Source organism: Leptonychotes weddellii, chromosome 1 (assembly GCF_054177405.1).
Source record: "Leptonychotes weddellii isolate Sample4059 chromosome 1, ASM5417740v2, whole genome shotgun sequence".
Classification (NCBI taxonomy): Eukaryota; Metazoa; Chordata; class Mammalia; order Carnivora; family Phocidae; genus Leptonychotes; species Leptonychotes weddellii.
Window position 1 is genome coordinate 126,767,704 of NC_138369.1, and position 15,552 is coordinate 126,783,255.

Here is a 15,552-nt window from a genome sequence, read left to right on the forward strand (position 1 = left end):
AATGTTAAATTTCTCAAAGTTTCCTAAAACTTTTGAAGACAACTTTTGCTCCTTTCATCAAGCAAACTATAAATTATATTATATAATAAAAATATAATTCTACAAAATTACCTCAGTGAATAGCTTACATGTTTTTTGCAGTTTGTTGGTGGTTTGTTTTTTTTTTTTTTTTTAATTTAAGTAGGCTCCACACCCAATGTGGAGCCCACTGTGGGGGCTTGAATTTGCACTGCGACCCTGATATATCAAGACCTAAGCTGAGATCAAGAGTCAGTTGCTTAACTGACTGAGCCACCCAGGCACCCCGGCTTACATGTTTAATTAATTAATGGTATCATAATTTGTGACTGATAGAACACTCTACCCATAAATAAGAGAAGCACTAAGTGCTTTTTTACAAGTTCTTTTAGGTTTTAAAATGTCATTTCCTAAATTTGGGGTAGAAAATTTAGATGCACAAACATTCTGGGTTTAGAAGAGACTATTGATTAATTTCAACTTTCTCGTTTTACAGATAAAGAAAGCAAGGCTCAGTAGCTAATTAAGAAATTGGTCCAATATCCGGATATCATTACTACCTTGATGCCTGACCATCTTTCCTAAAAATAAAAGGAGTTACCATGATATAAAGTCAAATACAGGCCAAATAATTTTAATTGTTTAATCAAGCTGTCTGCAAACTTTTACATAAATTCTAAAACATTTCACACAGATTTTTAAAATGTATTGACCAACTTACTCTGACTGTGGCTGCCATACTTCATACCAAGGTTGCTGCTTGACCCAAAAAAACCCCAAAGATTGAAATCCAATGCAGATGATGATCTGAGACAAAACGGAGAAGAGAAGGGCCCCAGATATAAGACCTGAAGGTGGTCTTTGTGCCACGAGTTCCTTCCAGGCAGGATTTAAACTCACTATATTGAGGAGAAAAAGAGAAGTTTTTATCTAAATTAGTTGCTATAAAATACATAATCAGATTCCTTTAGGAACTTAAATTCATTTTTGTCTAACAAATCTTTAATACAAAAATGTCCAAAACCCAAACCAGATGTCATACATATTTAAGTCATCTATAAAAGTAAACAATTTAGGCTTTTTCAAAAGTGCCCCACAAGTACTTTTACATTAGCCTGCTGAATTTCAGAGAAATACTAGTACAAGTAAAAAGAATACTAAACATAAACATATAAACTATAACATTACCATCCTTATATGTTTAAGATGTCTGAATCTTTAATTGAAAAGCTATAGTGAAAATACATATTTCTCCCTCTTATGAAAACACACACAAAAAAAGAAGACATTAACAAAGGTTGAAAGCTATATAAACAGTAACCCAAAAAGGCTTTGATCACTTATTAAGGTGATATCCACACCAAGTTTCTCTACTATAACATTTCTGCTTTTCTCTTTGTAATTAATTTGTAAAAAGATATGTAAAAAACCTGTTCTTCATTAAACTTTCACTTGCTAGTTTTAGTATCCCCTAATGATTGTCTAACTCACTGGTTCTTAACCAACATGATTTTGCCCTGTAGAGAATATCTGGCAATGTCTGGAAATATTTTTGGTTGTCAAAACTGGGGGAGTGTTACTGGCATCTAGCAGGTAGAGACCAGAGATGTTGATAAGCATCCTTTAATGCACAGAAAAGAAGTATCTGGCTTAAAAGGTCAATCAGATCAGAGTCTTTCCATGCTCTATATCCATCAAACCTTCTATATTTATTAGTTTGTACTTTAAGGAAGAGCTTTCTCTTCTCTCCCTACTGAGTTTTATTTGATTAAACGGGTCATATCCCATTACATTATTATTTATTTTGATACAATCACCAAGACCAAAATAAACCAGTATCTTCTGTCTCCTCATATGCTCTACCTAGGACACGGTATCACTTCTGCCATATTCCTGCCAAGAATTCACAGCCTGAGTCTAATGAGACTACATCAGACCAGACAAATTCATGTAACTGGTTTCTCTTCTTTCATAAATGTCAACATCAAGATGCCCCCCAAAGAGGCTGATGTAATATTCTGGATTTAAAAAGACTAAAGTGGGGGGCGCCTGGGTGGCTCAGTCGTTAAGCGTCTGCCTTCGGCTCAGGTCATGATCCCAGGGTCCTGGGATCGAGCCCCGCATAGGGCTCCCTGTTCAGCGGGAAGCCTGCTTCTCCTCCCTCTCCCACTCCCCCTGCTTGTGTTCCCTCTCTCGCTGTGTCTCTCTCTGTCAAATAAATCAATAAAATCTTTAAAAAAAAAAAAAAAGACTAAAGTGGGACGCCTGGGTGGCTCAGTTGGTTAGGCATCTGCCTTCAGCTGAGGTCATGATCCCAGGATCCTGGGATGGAGCCCTACATTGGGCCCTCTGCTCAGTGGGAGAAAAAGATGGAGAAAGAACAGTAAAACAACTAGGGCAAATAAAAACAACTAGTAGTAAAAGAATGCATTTACAGGGAATCTGAAGAAGTATGCACTGTGTTATAATTATTGATATAAATTTACCAAAGTTTAATGAGTTACATCAGAATTTCATATGCTTTTAAATCAATAATAAAAGTGATTTACTCACTTGTAAATACCACTACCAAAATGATTGCCAGATCAATGAAGAGAAACTGGAAGTCTCCTAGGTTACTTAAGATCTACAGAAGTAATTTTTAAAACATAATTAGTTTTCAGAAACTGTTTTTATATCTTTCCCCCTGGTTGTAGATTTTTCCTCCTTGGTTTTAGTCTCCCCACTCCACTCCCCCCACCCACCAATAATGACAACTTTAAAGTGACATTTGGACCTGCTTAAAAATTAAAATACATTTGCCTTTGATATCAGTGAAATATATATTTGCAAAGATACAATTGATTAAGATAAAAGGCATCTCCTAAAAATTCATTCAATAAAAATCTTTTAAGTTTTTTCACAAAAAGAAAACACAAGCTTTTACTCACAATATTCAACACTCTTAGAAATTAGTATCTCAAAGCTTCCTAACACCATCCCTCCTGATCCTTTCTACAAATGGTAGAAAAGGGATGGTTTCATAAAAACTCCCTGGGATGCCACTACTGTTTTGAGAAAATTCTAAAGTGAGATCACTTCAATTATAAAATCTGATGGAGTACCTATGGACATCACTGTTTACACTTTCTCTCCAAATGCATAAAGTCCTACAACCTACTGCTGAAACATCTTTCTCGTTCTGGCCTTTTTCTGTAAATGTACAGCAGAGTTAACTACAAATGTGAAATATGTCACAGCTTGACATTTTGAAGAGTTCTAAGAAAGATGCCCAATTTGCACTAAAAGCAAAAAAGAGAATACAATCATCTTTTATTCACAAGGCTTTAGCCACAGGTGTCAGCCTTAAAGAAAAATGCTATTCCAGATTAATGAGATTTTCAATCTGCTATATAATAAACTAAAGGAAAATTTATATATGCTAGTTATGTAAGTTCCATAATTAGTGGATGCATACATACTCAATTTTTTGGTTTAAATGCCTTAACAAAAGCACCATCTCTATAAGCAATGTCGGTACTTACGGAATATAACAGAGTAACACTGAAGTACTGTATAATGCTGTACAAAGCCATAAATTTAAACACACAGAAAGAAGTCATTAAAGCAGCACGGCCTTCCCTGTGAAAACAAACGTTAGCATGTGAATAAAAGCATTTTGAGCTCCTCTTCCAAATCACAATTATATCTTGACAGATGAACATCAACATTCAACAGCTACGACAAAGCACTTTTCTACCAAAAGAACTAAACCAAAGCAGAACTGAAAGAAATGAAGAGTAGCAACCTGTTGCTAATGAAGTTAGAGATCGAATATACTAATATATCATTACAACAAATTCATATTAATTTCTATGATAATTTTTTTCTATGTTAATAGAGCACGCCACAAAGAGATAATGGGAACATTTTCAATTTGTGCTACCTGATAAGGTTTGGCACACAGGAAATACTAGGAGTTTTGGAGGTAAAGGGAGATGCCACCGAAGCCTCGAGCTCTGATAATGAAATGCCTCCATGTGCCCTCTTCAAAGCCTAACGGTTTGAAGAAGAAAAGAGGTTAAGTTTTGTAAATGTGACTTAGGCAAAAGAAAGAACTATAAATCACAAAAACATACTTACACCACAGTCATTTGCACCATCACCGCACATCCCAACGAAGTAACTGAGAAACAAAAATTACATTAAGATTTTGATTACTTTTTAAAAACAAACAACATTTAACTTAAGATTTCTCCAATACGTTATTATGAAGAGCTAACAGACTGAGACCTCCCCACTGGAACTAATGAATCTTTTTATCACAAGGACCACAGGCATGTTGCTCTGCAAACAGCACCAGCTTGCAAGTCAAATGACCTAGGTTACTGTCCCATTTCTGTCACAAGCTGGGCAAGTCAGTTTATCATCTGGTATTTCAATTTCCTAATCTTTAGAGCAAAGGTCTTGGGTCTGTACAGTCTTTAGTACAGAAACTATAAAGTCACTTCTACAAGCTGAGTAAATGAACTCTATCTTACAGATATTACCTGGAAGAGGAATTGTGGATATTGTACTTTAGCTAAATAAATGAGCACATGAGCCTCTTTTAAAAAGACACTTTAGAGTTCTCACCTATCTGATAGGTGACAATTCTATATACATGAAATATTAGTTACCTTTCTGGTTTTGAAAATGAAATTAAAATCCATAAATATAAAAAAACCAATACTTACTCCACATTTTGCAATGCTTCTATTAATTGTGTCTTCTGATCAGGTGCCATACGAGCAAACACAGTGCCATGCAACATCAACTGGAAAAAATATGAATTTCTTTAAAATATTGTTCACAGTATATTTATGTGAACATACACATACATAAGCCCAAGTCACTAACCTTAGGAGCAAGGTCTTGAAAATGTTCTAATATCACTGAAAATGATTTTCCATTCATTGCAAAATGGTAACGAGTCACCTGAAGATCCTCTAAGCTATCATGAACCAGTTTCATTGGAATAGCCTGTGTATGAAACATTCAAAACAGTTATTTAGGAAGCCAGAACAAGTAATACAATCCTATTTTAAATATATTTGATCTGGGGCACCTGGGTGGCCTAGTTGGCTAAGCATCTGCCTTCGGCTCAGGTCATAATCCCAGGGTCCTGGGATCAAGCCCCGTATCCAGCTCCCTGCTCAGCAGGAGAGCCTGCTTCTCTCTCTCCCTCTGCCTGCTATTCCCCCTGCTTGTACTACTCTCTCTGTCAAATAAATAAATAAAATATTTTTTAAAAATAAATATATATATATATTTGATCTAAAACTAAATGCTTTCATTTGATATTTTACATAAACAATGGAAGTTTAACATTTATTAAAAGTAAAAGGAATTCAGTTTTAAGGTAATCTACCTATAGTCGTTATTTAAAAAAAAAAAAAGGCTAAATATCAGCTTCGGTTTGAAATACTGCATGGACTAAATATTATGGACCATCTGCATCCTTTATCATTACTTTCAAAATAGGATAGAGGCACCTGGGTGGCTCAGTCTGTTAAGCGGCCACTCTTGGTTTTGGCTCAGGTCGTGATCTCATGGGTTGTGGGATCAAGCCCTGCGTCAGGTTCCTAGTTCAGCAAGGAGTCTGCTTGGGGATTCTCTCCCTCTGCCCCTCCCCCCATTCTCGCACACTCTCTCCCCTCTCTCAAATAAATAAATAAATCTTTTTAAAAAATTAAAATAGGATAAATATCTGGGATTCTCATACTTTAAAATGGTGCTTCTCAGCTTTGGCTAAATATCACAATTTGAGGTACCTGGGTCTTACCTAGTCCTAATGAATCAATCTCTGAGGAGATGACCCAGGCATCTGTTTTCATGTATTTTCTGTTGTGTTGTGTTATTTAATGCACCACCTTTTATTTTTTCAGACTAAATTCAAACAAGCAAGCTTCAAAAGGGGAAACTGTTCTTGACATTACCTCTGAGCCAATTGCTGATGAATTACTGCACTGTGTTAGGGTGTCTGCATAATGCCAGTTTATCTTGGCAACTTTCCCATCCTTCGGAGGTAATGCTTCAGCAATAATAACTTTATCCTGAGGTAGTATCATTCCACAGTCTCTGGCCACAGAAACAGCAGTCAACATATTGTCACCTAATTTTCAAAATATTGAAAATACATTACAATTAAAATGGAAACATAAATGTATTCAACAATGAATACTTATCAAGAATATCTATTACCCCATGACTGGGCTTGGCAAAATGAAGATAATGTACAGTATTGCTCCTGGATCTTAAAAGTAACAAAAATCAAAACATACTTTTCAAAGGAAGCCTCAAATAATTCAAGCACACATATGCTGAACAGTCAGACCATTCTCAACTGTAATTTTTAAAGCCAGATACATTGTGAATCTCTTTCAGTTATGCACTAGTAATACCCACCCATCGACACCTGGCACAGTGCTACATACACACAGAATAGGTGCTCAAAAAATATTTGTTGAAATAACTCAGGAGTGGGGCGCCTGGGTGGCTCAGTTGGTTAAGCGACTGCCTTCGGCTCAGGTCATGATCCTGGAGTCCCTGGATCGAGTCCCGCATCGGGCTCCCTGCTCGGCGGGGAGCCTGCTTCTCCCTCTGACCCTCCCCCCTCTCATGTGCTCTCTCATTCTCTCTCTCTCAAATAAATAAATAAAAAATCTTTAAAAAAAAAAAAATTAATTAAAAAAAAAAAAAGAAATAACTCAGGAGTGACTGGTGGTCTGTACAAGAATACCTAATATCACAGGAAAAAAGGAACGGGTTACAAAAGCGAAACGATTGGGCGCCTGGGTGGCTCAGTCACTAAGCGTCTGCCTTCGGCTCAGGTCATGATCCCAGGGTCCTGGGATCGAGTCCCACATGGGGCTCTCTGCTCAGCGGGAAGCCTGCTTCTCCCTCTCCCACTCCCCCTGCTTGTGTTCCTGCTCTCGCTATGTCTCTCTCTGTCAAATAAATAAATAAATAAATAAATAATATTTTAAAAAAAAGCAAAACGATAAGCAAGGTAACAAGAATACAATCTTTACAAGATAGGAAGAGAAGACAGACATCCTCTCAGTCACGAGGAGGAGAAAAATGAAAAGAAGCCCTGTAAGGGCAGGATCAAGAAAATATAAACAGGGCGCCTGGGTGGCTCAGTTGGTTAAGCGACTGCCTTCGGCTCAGGTCATGATCCTGGAGTCCCGGGATCGAGTCCCACATCGGGCTCCCTACTCAGCAGGGAGTCTGCTTCTCCTTCTGACCCTCCTCCCTCTCATGCTCTCTGTCTCCCATTCTCTCTCTCGCAAATAAATAAAAATCTTTAAAAAAGAAAAAAGAAAATATAAATATATGTGAAAGGCAGGCAAAGGTCTGGGAAGTCCACCGCAGCCAGAACTGAAGGGCAATTGGATTTCTTCCCCCAATTCCCACACACTATTTCCAGCAGTGTCCTCCTGTGACCAGACAGACCCCGTGGGACACAGGCCACAGTCTGTCATGGCAGGGAAAAAGAGGGAAAAGACAGAGATGGAAAGTGAGAGAGGGAAAAGACAGAGATGGAAAGTGCTTTGAAGGAGAAATCATTAGAACCAAGGAATTGCTGGGATGCTAATAAATTTCTTTACTTGAGCTACATAGTGGTTAAGTATGCATCTAGATCTCAGACTCTGAAACAAAAAAAAAGTCAATTGCCTTTTCCATATAAGTCTTAGTGAACACAGAAGAGCCATAAAATGATTATCTTAATTCTCATTATTTACTAAGAAAAAAATACTTAGAGCTGCCATAATTTCACACTAAGGAATGGGAATTATCTAATATCAACAATATAGTAACACCAGGAGAATCATTTGGATATAGTCATCAGAAATCAAAAACCAAACAATGGCTATTTTCACTAGTATGCATTCAGGCAATGATAATAAACATACTCTTACACATAAAAGTGTAATTCTAACAAATACCTATTAATCCTTTTCCATGCATCTAGCATAGTTCTAAAAATTGCAGAAGACCCCAAAATGAACAAAACATTCTCTTAACCCTCTAGAATCTTATGCTTTAGTAGAGAAAACAAATCTACAAATAGCTTACACAAAATAACTGCTATAAAAAATATATGATTAAAGAGGGGCAACAAAAAGGAGCAAAATCTAAATTTTTACAGTATGCCCTTCACCGTCTTACTATTTCTATAAACAGAATTTGCTAGACCTTAAAAGAGTATTTCAAAGTTATCTTATACCTTTAAAAAACATTTTGAGTTGAAATGGGCCAAGGTAGGAAGGTGCCACTATATGCTTTTACAACTAACTGGTCATTCCACAATATCCTATAACCTGAACTCTTAAGAGTCACATTCAATTTTTCCTGTGTCTTTTATAAAGTCTAACCTGTGACCATGACAGTGCGAATGTTGGCTTTATGCAAATCTTCAAGTACTGCAGGGGTTTCTTGCTTTAATTTGTTCTGCATTACAATTAATCCCATAAAATCCATGTTGTTTTCAATGACATCTCTGCAGAAAAAGAGATTTTAACACATAATGGTTTAGTCCAGAGAACAGATATGATTTCTTTATATTAATAAAGCCATTATAAATTGAAACATTTTATATGCTGAATAAGCCATAAATGTGTGTGTTCGATTATCTCAAAAAATTTATATCTGGAAAAATAATTCCCAAGAGGTATATTTTGAAATAAAACTTTACCCTCTGAAATGTGAGAAATAAGGATAATTTGGAAATGTTATTTTTGTAAGACACTAAACACCTGTAGTACTAAAGAATGTTCATCTTATATTCTACCCACAAAATGAATAAGCATAAATGAATCTATGCTTTAATATCCCCCCCATACAATATACCCTAATATAAATGTTAAGAGAAAAGGGAAAAACTTGACAATAAGCACATTCAGTACAGTTATACTGGATTCATTACTATCAAGCCTTTGATGAATTTTAGAAGACTCTTGATCAAATTTTTTTTTTTTAAAGATTTTATTTATTTGAGAGAGAGACAGAGAGAACACAAGAAGGGGGAGCGTCAGAGGGAGAAGCAGACTCTCCGCTGAGTGGGGAGCCCAATATGGGGCTCAATCCTGGGACTCCAGCATCATGACCTGAGCCAAAGGCAGATGCTTAACCGATGAGCCACCCAGGCGTCCCTAGACTCTTGATCAAATTCTTGATCCTGGAAGTGTGATACAAAAACTATTTAGCGGGCGCCTGGGTGGCTCAGTCGGTTAAGCGACTGCCTTCGGCTCAGGTCATGATCCCAGGGTCCTGGGATCGAGTCCCGCATCGGGCTCTCTGCTCTGCGGAGAGCCTGCTTCTCCCTCTCCCACTCCCCCTGCTTGTGTTCCCTCTCTCGCTGTCTGTCAAATAAATAAATAAAATCTTTAAAAACAAACAAACAAACAAAAAAAAAAAACAAAAAACTATTTAGCAGTCTGACAATGAGATCTACATGGGTCCCAGAGATGGGGCTCTTACAATTATTTATTAATATTCGGGTACCTAGGTGGCTCAGTCATTAAGCATCTGCCTTCAGCACAGGTCATGATCCCAGAGTCCTGGGATGGAGCCCTGCTTCAGGGTCCCCGCCCAGCAAGGAGCCTGCTTCTCCCTCACCCTCTGCCTGCCGGTCCTACTTATGTTCACTCTCTGTCAAATAAATAAATAAAATCTTTAAAAAAAATTTCCTTTAAAAAAATTTTTATTAATATTCAACAGTTATCAAGATGCTATTCCTTCAAAAGCTGAGTATCTACTCTGCACCAAATAGTACTACTAGTCAGTGGGAGGTCAAAGCTGAAAAGGTATGATCTCTACCCTTAAGGAGCTTTTGTGGGAAAAGAGACATGCCAACAAAGAGATACACGCAGAGGAATGTGAGTGGCTCAGTTGGTTGAGCATCCGACTCTTTACTTTGGCTCTAGTCATCTCTTAGGGTTGTGAGATAGAGTCCCACACTTGTTCGGAATCTGCTTGAGATTCTCTCCCTCTGCCCCTCCTCCCTCTCACTCTCTCTCAAATAAATAAATAAATAATCTTTTAAAAAAGAGAGAGAGATGTGCATGCAAAAATAACATGTGCTTTTTTTAAAGATTTTATTTATTTGACAGAGACACAGCGAGAGAGGGAACACAAGCAGGGGGAGTGGGAGAGGGAGAAGCAGGCTTCCCGCTGAGCAGGGAGCCCAATGCAGGGCTCGATCCCAGGACCCTGGGATCATGACCCAAGCAGAAGGCAGACACTTAATGACTTAGCCACCCAGGCACCCCGGAGATGGTTGCATTCTTAAGAAATCTCAAGCTACCAAAATTATATCACAGATTTTTTTTTCTTTTTTTTAAAGTAGGCTCCACACTCAGCAAGGAACCCAATGTGAGGCTTGAACTCATGACCCAGAGATCAAGACCTCAACTGAGATCAAGAGTTGGAAAACTTAACCAACTGAGCCACCCAGGCACCCCAGAAATATTTTTTTTCAATGGAGAAAAAAGACTTGAGGGTAGGGACCAAAATTCCAGACTTGCAATAACAAGTGGTTTGTTGACATAAAATTCAATAAAGGCACTTTAAGTACATAGCTCTAAAACCTAAACAATCTTTGAAATATAATTTATAACTATGGGTGGTAATGTATTAAAGAACAGTTAGGAAACAATACAAATGACACTGCTGGTGGTGATAGGAGAAATAAGCCTTTAAGTCTGAAAATGCATTTCAAGGAACAAAGCTGTACCAATGTGAAACTCTGGGGTCCAAGCACTGTTGCCGTTTTCCCATGACCTGCTAGTTTTTGGCTGCTAATGGTTTCCTAACTTTCCAATGAATGACACAGGTCATGGAAATTTTATCCCCTAATGAATGAACAATACAATAGTCAACTCAAGATATAAAGGTTCAAGCTGTAAGAGAAATGCCAAAACCTGTCCCTATGAGATAGAATAGAAAGATGGCGAAGGTCTTGGTTTAAGGATGCCATGGAAGGGCAGTAGAGAAAGAGAGAAAAGTTGACAGGGACAGGATATTCTGGGCAGAAGGAATAGCCTATTCAACGGCACAGAAGGATGTCTGAATAGGACAGGCTCAAGAACTACAGACAAATCAGTAGTTAGTCTTTAAGGGGAAAAATGGCAAAAGGTGAAGCTGTAGAGAAAGAAGCTAATGTGCCCTTCACAAAAATTAGAACACAGTATTTTACAAGTGTACCTCCCAACTATGCATATCTGTCACATCATCTGGCTACTGCTTTTCTTTTTTTTTGAAACGTTCATACTTAAACCACGTCCCCCAAACATTCTGTGTGAATAGGCAGAATTCCTAACATAGCTTTTCCTTTTAGTTATTTGGCTGGCTATCCACTCCACTCCTTTAGTTCTCATTCAGAAAAACAGGATTGGGGGGCGCCTGGGTGGCTCAGTCGTTAAGCATCTGCCTTCAGCTCAGGTCATGGTCCCAGGGTCCTGGGACCGAGCCCCGCATCGGGCTCCCTGCTCTGTGGGAAGCCTGCTTCTCCCTGTCCCACTCCCCCTGCTTGTGTTCCCTCTTTCGCTGTGTCTCTCTGTCAAATAAATAAATAAAATCTTAAAAAAAAAAAAAAAAAACAGGATTATACTATAAACACTGCCCTAACTCTTTACACTTAGGTATCTCCCACTTTTCAAAAGCTTGCATTAGGCCACTTCGCTTTTATGAAAGACCTACATTAGTACTTGTTTTCACTAACCCAAGGAAATCTGAAGACTTTTCACTTTTAAGAAAAAAAGGCGAAAGGCAAAAATAGCATTCAGCATTTTGTTTTGTAGTGAGCCATTTCAGAAGCAGTGCACTCCCAAGCAGTGAGAGTGGCACTCCCAAGCTCCTTCCCTGGGGATTACAATCGGCATCTCAGCGTCAAGCCATATAGGTCTGAACTGTGTCTGTGAGCATCTTGCTCCATCTTGATTTATTTTGTGCCTGCATTAACAAGATGTGTCCTAAGGTATCACAGCTTAAGAGAGATTATTTTTGGGGTCTGGAAACACTCAGAATTTTTTCTAAATAAATTAATGGTAATTGTTTCTTCACTTTAAGCCCTTCTGGCTTATGAACAGCTTCACCGGAACACTCTACTTTTGCATAGTGGGAAAAGCTGTAATTAAAAGAAGTGTTAATAGTCCATAATTTAGCCACTGCCCTATTGGTTATGCTATTGACACTATGTAAATCTGAACCTTATGCACATGTAGAAATAACTCTTTAAGCTGGATTCCTAGAACTGCACTTGCTGGGTAAAACTGTATAAGCAATTTAAATTTTGATAGGTATTACACATGTTCATTATGAATCTACAATAGTATAGTAACAGTATGTTGTTAAAATTTTCTCAAGCCTTCACTAACACTTGATATTATCAATCTTTTTAATTTCACCAACCTCACGAGAGAAGTGATGTCTCACTGTGGTTTTATTTTGTAGTTCCCCAAAAAACTAAATAAAGTGTACTACCATTTTCATGTGTTCATTGGCCATTTGTATGCCTTTTTTTTTTTTTTTAAAGATTTTATTTATTTATTTGAGACAGAGAGAATGAGAGACAGAGAGCATGAGAGGGAGGAGGGTCAGAGGGAGAAGCAGACTCCCCGCCAAGCAGGGAGCCCGATGCGGGACTCGATCCTGGGACTCCAGGATCATGACCCGAGCCGAAGGCAGCCGCCCAACCAACTGAGCCACCCAGGCGCCCTGCTTTTTTTTTTTTAAAGATTTTATTTATTTATTTGAGAGAGAGCACAAGCAGGGGGGAGGAGCAGAGGAAGAGGGAGAAGCAGACTCCCCACTGAGCAGGGATCCTGACTCAGGGCTTGATCCCAGGGTCCTGGGATCATGACCTGAGCCAAAGGCAGACACTTGACTGACTGAGCCAACCAGGCACCCCTGTATGCCTTTTTCTGATTCTTATCTGCTTCTATCATATCAAACAAAACACATAAATTGTTTGTTTTGTTTCTTTCCTGATGCATATTCCTGATGGTGAACTCTTCCAGTAGATGACGGGAAGCCATTTATTAGAATTCCAGGTAGGAGACTGGTATTAGATCTGAATGTTAAAAAGCTCTCTGGAGGCAATGTGGAACACAAATTGGAGAGAGGAAGACTGGAGAAAAGTAAATGTGATGATGGCAATGTCATTCGACCTTTGGGAGTAGGGAAGGGGAGACTGATATAATTAGTTATTGTGACTCATGAAACTCTGACCGAAATAATACTTGGTTCCAACCACTGGGCAAAACCAAGCAGGTTATTTGAGAAAAACAAAATACGAGAGAATTATGTTTACATTTTAAAACAGAACTGTATTCCTAAAACATGCCTGACACATAGCGGGTACTAAATAAATATTTAACAAACAAACTGATATGAGTTCTGAAGAGTTGTACTTGTATCTCAATCACCTAAAACAAAACTGCATTAGGTATAGTTGCACACATTGGATAAATATTTAATAAATACAACATATAAATTGCTGTATATGACTTATATAAACAAACATTATTGGACAAATTATAGCAAAACAGATCATCAACGTTACCTGCTAATATTCTGTACTTTATGCCATGTCAGTTTTGACTCTAATTTTCTGTGTGCAAGAGCAATCACACGGAACCCCTGTTTAGTGTAATCTTCTAAAACTTTTTCAAAATCAACAGGAACTTTTAAAAAGGAAAAAATAAATGTCATTGTTAAAATTACAGATACAAGCTCACACAAATACCAGAATTTCACTCAAAGCCTAGTTGCTTCCTTACCTGTTTCAGGTTTACAAAGACTGGCAATGACCTCAGGTGCTCCTTTCATGTAGGCATCCATCTTCTTATCCCCTAGCACCCTTGCAACCACACTCATACGTTGCAAAGCAGAAGAAAATGGGAACTGGCGAACAATTCCTATCTCATAAATAGCCTATGTGATTTCAAAAGATGCATAAAGCATTTACTATTTTTTTAGAATTAAAGCAAGTATACTTAAGTAACAAACATTCTTTACTTACTGGAAGTTCAAACAGCTCCTAAAAGTAAAACAAAGTGAAAAGAATAAAGAAGCAGTAGTACAGATTAGGTCCATTAACGTACTCAAGTTTAAAAAAAAAACAAAAAACTTGATACATCCGCAAAACATTACTTAAAAAACAGCAAGGAGCTTTGATTATTTCAAAGTCAGGTTTCAAGACTGCTTCTCTACTACCTCTCATTTAATAAAAATATATCCTTGAATATTTTCAAGTATTTTGTTATCCTAAAATGTTAACATATTAAGTACTAAAATAAACTAAGGGGGAACATAATTTGATATTCACCTAAAAATAAAGCCTTTCACATATTCTTTTTACTGAATCCTAAGAAGACAGTTGCAATTTAAAAGGATTAATCACCATGTATCTAAATCAGAAGGCACTAAGTTGCTCAATAAATAGGAAGGAAAAGTAATGGTAATGAGAATTAAATCTTAATGTTTTATACAACTAGTGCCTGCAATACACAAGGTGTATAGTTTTGGATAAATGCACTTAAAATATTCATATCTGCATAAGAGTTAAATAAAGGACATGTGATTTCATCTTCTAGCAACATTTCAAAATGAGGATTAAGCATGAGCATCAACAGTATTATCCAACTTAACATGATTTCGCACCATTTCTTGGTTTCCTGCAGGTGTGGATTCAGGAAGCAGCTGTTTCGCAGGACGAACCACAGTGGGCATAATTCGATTATGAAGTGCTGTTTCCTCTTCAGTTGCTTCTTCCAGAATCTGAAAGGAAAATATCCAACACATTACTTCATAAAATTCAATTCACTGGTTCTACTTTAAAAACAAAACAAAACAAAACAAAAACATTATGGCTATCTTCAGTAATAATAAAAAAAAAAGTCAGTGCCCAAGGAATAAATGAGCACTACTAGATCATTAATATAAGTAGAGTAAAATTTAAGCAAACTTAAAGTCCTGGCAACCCATGGAAAATGAGAAGCAGAGGTTAGAAGTGGAATAAAGAACCAGAGAGGGGCGCCTGGGTGGCTCAGATGGTTAGGCGTCTGCCTTCGGCTCAGGTCATGATCCCAGGTTCCTAGGATCGAGCCCCGCATCGGGCTCCCTGCTCCATGAGGTGTCCGCTTCTCCCCCTCCATCCTGTTCAAGCTCTCTCACTATCTCTGCTCTCTCAAATAAATAAATAAAATACTAAAAAAAAAAAGAACCAGAGAAACAGAAAAACTTCTCATTTTGCTTACAACCTGCTGATCTAGATGATCTCGGCAAGAAACAGAAGATTCTTGCAATACCAAAAATGTTCAGTCTAGGGCGCCTGGGTGGCTCAGTCGTTAAGCATCTGCCTTTGGCTCAGGTCATGATCCCAGGGTCCTGGGATCGAGCCCCGCATCGGGATCCCTGCTCAGCAGGAAGCCTGCTTCTCCCCCTCCCGCTCCCCCTGCTTGTGTTCCCTCTCTCGCTGTGTCTCTCTCTGTCAAATAAATAAATAAA

General features: G+C 37.9%; 1 protein-coding gene across 8 annotated transcripts in view; it reads right to left on the reverse strand.

Annotated features, from left to right (window-relative positions):
• Positions 1-15,552, reverse strand: part of ATP13A3 (ATPase 13A3) — a 96,244-nt gene that overhangs the window by 22,170 nt on the left and 58,522 nt on the right. For 7 of the 8 annotated variants that reach the window (XM_081831815.1, XM_006747462.3, XM_006747461.3 and 4 more), the window contains 13 exons: positions 14,707-14,823; positions 14,066-14,083; positions 13,824-13,977; positions 13,607-13,727; positions 8,418-8,542; positions 5,976-6,151; positions 4,897-5,019; positions 4,734-4,813; positions 4,141-4,183; positions 3,944-4,053; positions 3,543-3,639; positions 2,572-2,644; positions 740-917 (listed from right to left, as the gene is read on the reverse strand). In XM_081831815.1, the coding sequence (XP_081687941.1) occupies positions 740-917; positions 2,572-2,644; positions 3,543-3,639; positions 3,944-4,053; positions 4,141-4,183; positions 4,734-4,813; positions 4,897-5,019; positions 5,976-6,151; positions 8,418-8,542; positions 13,607-13,727; positions 13,824-13,977; positions 14,066-14,083; positions 14,707-14,823 (1,415 nt within the window). The remainder of the gene's footprint in view (positions 1-739; positions 918-2,571; positions 2,645-3,542; positions 3,640-3,943; positions 4,054-4,140; positions 4,184-4,733; positions 4,814-4,896; positions 5,020-5,975; positions 6,152-8,417; positions 8,543-13,606; positions 13,728-13,823; positions 13,978-14,065; positions 14,084-14,706; positions 14,824-15,552) is intronic. The other variant, XM_031018322.2, reaches the window with a different exon arrangement.